This window comes from Arachis stenosperma, chromosome 1 (assembly GCF_014773155.1).
Source record: "Arachis stenosperma cultivar V10309 chromosome 1, arast.V10309.gnm1.PFL2, whole genome shotgun sequence".
Taxonomy (NCBI): Eukaryota; Viridiplantae; Streptophyta; class Magnoliopsida; order Fabales; family Fabaceae; genus Arachis; species Arachis stenosperma.
Window position 1 is genome coordinate 43,308,208 of NC_080377.1, and position 9,242 is coordinate 43,317,449.

At 29.2% G+C, this 9,242-nt stretch overlaps 1 protein-coding gene across 2 annotated transcripts; it reads left to right on the forward strand.

The window, feature by feature from the left end:
* Positions 1-1,465: 1,465 nt before the first annotated feature.
* Positions 1,466-8,981, forward strand: LOC130941235 (2-oxoglutarate-Fe(II) type oxidoreductase hxnY-like). 2 transcript variants are annotated; one of them, XM_057869657.1, is made up of 11 exons: positions 1,467-1,755; positions 1,826-2,018; positions 2,505-2,582; positions 2,766-2,817; positions 3,170-3,288; positions 3,985-4,082; positions 4,835-4,893; positions 4,995-5,051; positions 5,131-5,176; positions 6,527-6,606; positions 8,615-8,981. In XM_057869657.1, the coding sequence occupies exons 1-11, from the start codon at positions 1,678-1,680 to the stop codon at positions 8,703-8,705; spliced, it is 951 nt and encodes a 316-aa protein (XP_057725640.1). In that variant the 5' UTR covers positions 1,467-1,677; the 3' UTR covers positions 8,706-8,981. The 2 variants fall into 2 exon arrangements, with proteins under 2 accessions (XP_057725650.1, XP_057725640.1); XM_057869667.1 differs by lacking the exon at positions 2,505-2,582 and having other exon boundaries at positions 1,466-1,755.
* Positions 8,982-9,242: the final 261 nt, after the last annotated feature.

Genomic DNA, 9,242 nt, shown 5'->3' on the forward strand with positions numbered 1-9,242 from the left:
AAATAAACTAGGTGCAATGCAAGAAAAAAAATTATTATATGTACTCTAAAATTAACTGCTAAAATTATTATTGTATTCTAACATATTTTATAATAATCCTAGACAACCAAATTTTTTACATAGCCAAATTCAATCAAATTATTTTTACACTACATTGTAAGACAGTTTATTATTTAAGACTTAGAAGTAAATAATTCAACTTTAAAATAAATTTGTATAGATAAAATTTTTTATTTTTAAAGTAAAACATAAGAAAATATAAAAAAAAATTGTATCAATAGCAAAATATAAAAAAGAAAAAGGCTGGGAGAAAAAAAAAAAAGAAATACTAGAAGAAGATATGTTCAAAAAAATTTCTGTGTCAATTGAAAATTTTCAATGTTATTTTTAAGATATTTTCATAATTTTTTTGTTTTTAATAATTTCTAGTGAGTTAAAAAAAAAATTCAATGCTATCATTCAAAAATTTTGATATAAACATTCAGAAATTTTATGTGTCAAATTTAAAAAATTTTAGTACTATTTTTTTGATAAATTTTACACAATTTAAAATTTTTCTTTTTTGATCCTCTTCTTCATCATCATTATTTTTATTTATTTATTTATTTATTTATTTTAATTTTTTATAATTTTTTTGTTTTATCTTCGTAAGAAGAATAAAAAAAATTAAAAATACTCCATAATGCTATAAGAAGAAGGAGAAAAAATATAAAAAAATGTGACAATAATAATGATAATAAAAGAATGACGACAAAAAAAACTCACACAAAAAATATAAAAAAAAGGAAAAACACAACAAGAAGAAATATATAATTTAGATATACTTTATGTAAGTATTTTTATTAATTTAGATTAATTTAATTGAATTTATTTTATATTTTATACTAATAATTAATTTTGATGATGATTTCTAATGTATACATTGTCGATATAAAAAAGATCGAGTTAATATTCAATTTGGTTCTTGAATTTGTACGCGAGTCTCAATTTAATTTATAAATGTGCCTCATATTAGTTTCTAAGACAATTTTTAGTATAAAAATGTTAATGGAATACTGTTATAAACTATCAGATGTCACGTTAAAACTTGTAAAATAATGCAGTTTTGATTTTGACATTTAAATAATTCAAAAACGACATCTATCACTTATTTTATTAGGTAAAATTTTAATAAACACCATTTATAATATTATTTTCTTTTCAGGTTATTTGAGTGTCAAAACTAAAACCACATCATTTTATAAAATTTAATGTAATATCTGAGTGTTTATGATATTATTCCATTAATGTTAAAAATTATTTTAAGAATTAAAATAAGTTATATTTACAAAATTTAAGAATTAAATAAAAACAATTAAAATTTTTAAGAACTAAATTAAGATTTACATACAAGTCGACGCACCAAATGGAATATTATCTCATACTCTTCCAAATTTTAAACTTGTTCGTAATAGTACTTTCTCATTTTTTTCCTGAAAAAAAAATTGTAATGTCTTACTATGGAACACCGAACATCTATAATTCTACATAATAGAAGTACAAAAGCGTAATGGGATGCCAAAACATTGACGTCTTCAATTTCTTCATGATCTCAACCCAACCCAATCAAACCCACTGAAGTGAGTAAGCGACTAAGCGCCACTGCTGAAACAACAAAGAAAGAAATAAGAATTGGTAATGGCGACGAAGCTGAGGCTCCCTATGGTAGACCTTTCCTCACCTGATCGTGTCTCCACCGGCAACTCTATTCGTCAGGTAACCGTTAATTTCATCCCTCACTTGACATGCGTTGATAAAGATAATGAATTTCATGAGTGATGAATAGGCATGCGTTGATTATGGATTCTTTTACCTCGTGAACCACGGCGTAGACGACCAGCTTCTGAGTTCAGCGTTTCAACAAAGCGCCAAGTTCTTCACGCTTCCATTGAACTACAAATTGAGCTTGTCACGCAAGGAATACAGGGGTTACACTCCTCTCTACTCTGAGAACCTTGATCCCTCTTCACAGTCCAAAGGTTAATATTCCATTTTCTTCATTTTTTTGGGGGCGGGGGGTTTTGCGAACAAGGGCGTTGGTACTCATGAACAGTACACACAAAGCTGGAAGATTTTTATTGACGCTAAAAAGAAAACACAATTGGCACACCCGACATTTCTGCACCTTGTTTAATTAATTGTGTGTTTGAAATTTTTTTAAATTAACAAAATATTAAGAGATTGCGTTGTTAAAATATTGGTGTCAAAATAATATCCGCTTGTATATACCAAAATTGGGCATTAAACACATGAAAGGTTGAAAGCTTTAGCTTGGGTATATTTAATGGGAATTTGTTTAGTGGGGAGTGAAGGTGGATGAATTTAAAGAAGTGTGTATTGTACATAATGCCATTATTTTTATTGTTTTTAATTATAAAATGAACAATCTTCACTCTTTAGGTACATTACTTATATTTAACTAATACACTTAGGATACTTTTAGCAAGATGATTCCTTTTAAGCAGGTGACGCAAAAGAGAGCTATTACATTGGTAATTTGGAAGATAGCAGTAGTGTTAACCTGAATCAATGGCCTTCTCAAGGTGTGGCTTATTTACTTACCCTTATAATATACCTGTGAGGCAGTGAGTATGTTAATTTGTGTTGGTTGAATTTTTCGTGGGTGATAACACGCTTACTTCTCCACCTGTTATTATTTTGTATCGACTTAACATGAGATTTTTGTTTTGTTTTTGTTTTCCCCTTTTCTGTTATGGACACTCCAGAACTGTTACCAGATTGGAGACCTACAATGGAATCCTTAATATGGAAATTGTTGTAAGTTACCGTTAATTTGATATGAACTGTGAGATTTTACATTCCGGAAAATATAAAATGGAAACCTTAATATTTGTTCCTAAGAATGTGAAAACTGAATAGCTATTTTTTTTAGGTTTCTACTTTTGTTCCACATAGTGTTTGTACCAAAAACAAGAAACTAACGTCTTTTGATCAAGAACTTTATTCATGCCTTTTTATTTAGTGAGAGTTTGTTTCTTTGTGGGGTATTATTGTATATACTGAAGAAAGGATGGGTGAGCATTCATATTCACGTTTACATTTTCTTTGGTTCTTTCTCTTGTTATGATGTTTAGATTTAGAATTTGACTCTTTTTCTATTCGGCTCCAGGGAAGCTGGGAAAAAGCTGATGTCTCTAATTGCTCTGTCCCTAAATCTGGATGATGATTTTTTTGAGAAGACAGCCTTAAACAAACCAGCAGCTTTTCTTCGCCTTTTGCATTATCCAGGTTTATTAACATTTCCCTGACCTTAATGGGATACCATGTATTTATGTCTAACTTTGTTAAAAGTGCCTCAAATACTATATTTTATGTTGATTTTTACTTCATTTCACTTGTTATATTATATTATAGTTACTTCCTGGCCAAAACGGCATTTTGAATTTAGAAGTGGGAACATATATTCCTTGTTTTCATGTATTGATTTTGATGCGATGAACTACTCTGCACATGAACATGGGCACCATTCTGCGTAATCCAATTTAAAATACATAATGCCATGTATTCAATGAATTTTATATTGTATATTTTAACTTTATTTGTTGCACATACTCCTTTTGGTAGATCTCGATCAGAGAAAATGCACTTCTGGTGGTAACTGAAGGTTGTATTTTTATTTTAGAATAAGTTCTTTCTGCTTTGCTATTAGTGTTCTGTGCATTGGGCCTTAGGACAAGGTTTCCAAACAAATTATCTGATTCTAAAATATATCCTTCTACTGTTAATTTCTACTTTGTGGCTAGACCAGAGTCAAAGAAACTTCAACTATGGTGGCAATTAATTGAAGTGTGTTTTATATCATATTCTGAGTTTTTAATGCTGTTTTATTAGTGTTTTATGATTGACCCTATAGGGGTGTTTTACAAACAAATTATATCCTATGTGATATTTTCACTTTGGTTACATGCCTTCCAATTGCATCAGGTGAATTGGGATCATATGAAGAGTTATGTGGTGCCTCTGCTCATTCAGATTATGGCATGATCACTCTCTTGGTGACCGACGGTGTTCCGGGACTGCAGGTTCTCATCTTCCCTTTAGTGTACCTAATAATCTAGGATTGCAACAAGTCATAGGCATTAAAGAAGACACGGAGTTGAACTCCTTACAAGCAGAAAATTCTATTCTCCTTGTATGAGGATTCTGATTGCAATCTAATTGGATTCCTGATGCATCCTGAGTCTTCCTCTCGACTTCCGTGCAGAAGTTCTTAGTCACAGTATTCCACGTAAGTGGAAAAATGATAATCTACCTACTTCCAGCCATAGCCAATGTTCAATCTTATGCCAAATGGACTCCTCTAATTCATCAACAATGATGGATTACATTGTGTTTTTATAATTATCTACTACCATATTAATAAGATTGGACCCCATAAAATATAAAAATTCTAACATTTTGGACTGCCACGTCTACAGTTTGTGACTAACAGCTTCCTCTCCTTTGATTCCTTCCCTTACAGTTCATTCATTGGGGGGTATATCATACAAGTTTTAGAGTAAATTACACTGACCTCCCTCGAGTTTAGGTATTACACATGATTCCCTCTGATTTGTCATATTTTCACTGGCCTCTTATTTGTTTACAAAATTCCTGGTGTTAGGTACAATGTCACCTAAACTTTAGCAAGGTCAATGTTACCCAAACTTCAAAGACGCCTTGTGTTACATTGTACTAATAGTCATGGGGGGTGTTATGTGTAATATCTACTCAACCTTGGTGGACCTCATTGTAATTTAACCTAATTTATAATTTTTAAAATCTTGTAATTCAGATCTGTAAGGAGAAGTTCAAGCAACCTCGAGTCTGGGAGGATGTGTCTCATGTAGAAGGGTGAGTTCATGAATATGAAATTTTGGTAAACAAACTGAATGATATTATCTAAAGACTGTACTATTGTAGACTATTTTGCACTAAAATTTTGCATTCCACAGGGCCTTTATTGTGAACATTGGGGACTTGATGGAGAGGTGGACAAATTGTATATACCGGTAAAATCCATCATCGAACAACTTAAAAGGAGCTATTTTGTTATGTTTATTCTCAACTTTTGTCATATTACTCTTGTAGGTCAACACTTCACAGAGTCATTCCAACCGGAAAGGAGCGTTATTCGGTAATTACTACTTTACTGATCACTTCTTCAGTTTCCTTACTTTGTTGTTGCCCTTTAATTTATATTCTAGAATGATGACTTATGATGGTTTGATTAAATTTATAAATATTCTTTTACTGCCGTTGGTCAACACTGGCAATCTCTTTTACATTTTTTTAGTATTTCATAAATATCTAGATACAATTTGTATAAATCGTGAGTTTTGAGTGTACCAACTACCAGAAAAAGAAAATGACGGCCAATATGGAATGGAAGGAGTACTTATTCTTTATACCATCCTGGATGGATTAAGTGTTTGTTTGGATTGGCTTCTTTGAGTGAAAAAAAAAAATACTTTATTAAATTTTAAATATATTTAGATACATCTTTAAAAAAAATTAAATTATTTGTTTTTTCTAAATGTCAACAATACTTTGATTTTAGAATAAAATTAGAAGTAAAAGAAATTTTTAATATTTGAAAATTCTTTTTTAAAAGTCTAAAAAAGATACTTTTTTTTTTCAAAATTCAATTCTAAATGACCCTTAGAAATGTTGACTGTTGTGTGTTATTCACACTTGTTTTACGCATGGGTAATTGACTAGTACAGAATACATCCATTATTTGACTTGTAACAAATGATGATACTGATAAATGACATAACTTCCTTTCATACAAACATTATTTATATGGGTCCATGTTATGGGTCCATGTTGAAAGCGTGATCACATAAAAATTCTAGTGACAAAAAAATGTTCAAACTTTGGACGGTGAACTACCTGATTCATTATGCTAGATGAAATTGCCCAATGTATGCCACATGTCTTTCTCTGAAGGATATGAAGAATTTTAAACTGAATATTTTTGCATGGATATTATTGAAATGGGTAGTTGAGATCAGAGATAGGACATGCATTAATTAATTCCATATTAGTCCTTCATTTTGTTTATTAGTCATTAGTTCTTAAATTTTTTATTGTTAGATAGATTAATCCCTAAACTTGCAAAGTGGACATTTTAATCCCAATCCAAACTATCAAAAACTTACCAAAAAAGATTGATTTGTCTCACAATTTTTGAAAATTAAGAGACTAATAGCTAATAAACAAATATCAGGGATTAAAGTGATCACTTCAAAAAAGTTTAGGGAATCAATTTGAGGTTTTACTCAACGTTTATTTATTGAAAAAACATTGGACACGGATTTTTCTGATGTCATAGATTGTGTGATATTGTTTCTTTCTACCAAATACCCTATAAATTTGGCTACATCATAATGGTGTTTATTATTAGCTCATGTAGTCAATTAGAACTTAGCATGATTTTGATTATGTATTTCTAATGAAATATGATTAACATGTAATTTTGTAGATGGCATTCTTCTTGGACCCACCCTCAGATTGTGTGGTTGAATGCTTTGAAAGTTGCTGCAGTGAATCATCTCCCCCAAGGTATTAACAAATTTATAAACTCTTAATCTCGTCCCTGACCATGACCTGACCAAAATCACTGGAGACAAAGTATAGTCTTTTAACATTTGAAAATGACGTATTATGACCATTTTCAGTGATGGACAATATTATTCTCTGCATTTTTTTAAACCATTTTCAGTGGGGAACTCATCCAAATTTCTATTTATGACCCACTTGTTATAAAGAATAACTTCACATCAGTTTTTGTGTCATAAACAGAAAATAAAAAGTTAAGAACCCAAAACATTTCTTTCTTTTCTATTAAGAAGAATTAACTTTAGTCGCTATTATGGCCCCACTTAATTAATTAATTAATTAAAATAAATAAAATTAATGTAGTTTTTTTTTACAATAATATTATTAAAATTTATAAATTCAAAAATAATTTACTATTAATTATTATTTAAATAATTAATATAAATTATTAATTAAATAGAGATATAATGATGTAATATAATTAATTATTATAATAATTAATTTAAACTAATTTATAAAATTACTTAATATAAAAAAATATAATTAAACTAATTTGCAAAATTAATTAACATACATATAATATCTATGTAATATATATTTTAATTTATTTATATATAACATTTTTTATTTCATTTATATGTAATATGCAAGGGTCATAATATATGTGTATACAATACAATGATAATTTCATATATATTTTAATTTTTTAGACATTCCACGTGTCAAATATTTGTGTCAGAGGAGGAACTTAGGATGAGCAGTATCGGAGTTGCTAAGAGTAACTCCAATGGTAATTATCCCAAGTTCCTCCTCTGACATAAGGGCACTTTTGCCCGTTGGAGTGTGAACCCAAATGAGTTCCTTCACATGGATCGATGAACCCAAATGAGTTCCTTCACATGGATCGATGAGGAGAGTTCCTGCTCAGAGGAACTCTCAGCCTCCAACCAAAATTTGACACGTGGAATGTATGTCAATAAATAAAATTAAATTAAAACATATATATAAAATGATAATTGTATTGTATACATATATATTATAATTGTTCCATATTACATATAAATGAATTAAAAAATGTTACATATAAATAAATTAAAATATATATTACATATCTATTATATGTATGTTAATTAATTTTGCAAATTAGTTTAATTATTTTTTTATATTAAGTAATTTTATAAATTAGTTTAAATTAATTAATAATTATAATAATTAAATAGACAACAGTATAGATAGTTAAAAGAAAATTTAATTGAACACATATGGCAATTTCATAATGTTTATCGTCAACTATAAAATTTAATTATGTTTTTTTTGTATTAAGTAATTTTATAAATTAATGTAATCTCAAATTATATATGGTGTATTATTGTTATATATTATTTTTTTTAATATTAATATCTTTTAATAGTGAATTATTTTTGAATTTATAAATTTAAATAATATTATTTAAAAAAAAATAATTATATTAATTTTAATTAATTAATTAAGTGGGACCACAACAGAAACTAAAGTTAGTTTCTCCTAATGGAGAAGAGAGAGATGTTATGTGGAGTTACTTTTTATGACAGGTGGATTATAAATAGGAACTGAGATGAATTCTCTATTAGAGATGGTCTAAGGGTTTAATTAAAATCTCCATTGGTAGGATTCTTTTGAATTAGTGAGTAGAGACTAGTCAGACTGAACCAAGATGAAAGAAAAAGAGGTACAGATATAGATTCTAATTTTGATAGCATGAAAGTGCTGTTTCATTGAAAGTGGATCAAAACTCAAAACTAAATCCAAAATTACAAAGTGGGGTACAATTTCCATTACCAATCTGCACAGGCTAAAAGTCAAACAAACATGGCCACACAAAAGAGACAATGGACAAATATTATTCCAACGTTAATTGGATTCTTTAAAGAAAGCTATACATTCACGACATATGTATGCATACATTTTGTTCAAAATTTTACCTTTACACGCAATAAGATGCTATAAGCATATTTGGCAATGTTTGGTGCAGATTCCCTCCAATTCGTAGTGGGGACTACCTTAATGAGCGGTTCAGGCTCACATATGGCTCTGAAAAGGAGCTAAAATGCTCATCCAATTGAAGAAACCAAAGGCTTTGTTAAAGGGCACGGGATAAACCAGAAGACCCTGCTTCAGTTTAAATTCATAATAATGACTAGCTACTAGAAAATGTATTATAGTTATTAGCTTATTGCACGGTACAGTGTCGTTCTTTATGTTGTCAGCCTTCTAAATAAAGTAGGATTTGATTAATTTCTCTTCAATTGTTTCAATTCTGGAGGAATTAATAGTCTGGTTGATTGTGCTCATTATAACGGTGATGTCTTAAATTAAAGTATAAATTAATTTCTGTTTAAGATTATTGTTTTGTTATTGGTCATGTCTTTATTCACCTATTACTCTATTAACATTTGGGTATTTCTCTTTTGGGTAATTTTTTTTCCTCATTTGATGATGCTTGAACTGGTGGAAAGTAAATGCTGAACAATTTGAATTAACTGAGCAAGTGAGCATTGATGCATTCTATAATTTTTACTGTGGAGAAGAAAAAGAGTGCATATTTATGTAGTTTATAGGGTATGGCATTGGGTCTTATATGGAGGCGGATACCCATTTCC

Bases quoted from the DNA above. Each gene is read 5' to 3' on its own strand.
- LOC130941235 (XM_057869657.1), top strand. From the start codon at position 1,678: ATGGCGACGAAGCTGAGGCTCCCTATGGTAGACCTTTCCTCACCTGAT. The intron at 1,756-1,825 runs GTAACCGTTAAT...AGTGATGAATAG, and splicing joins CCGGCAACTCTATTCGTCAG to GCATGCGTTGATTATGGATT. The intron at 4,894-4,994 runs GTGAGTTCATGA...TGCATTCCACAG, and splicing joins GATGTGTCTCATGTAGAAGG to GGCCTTTATTGTGAACATTG.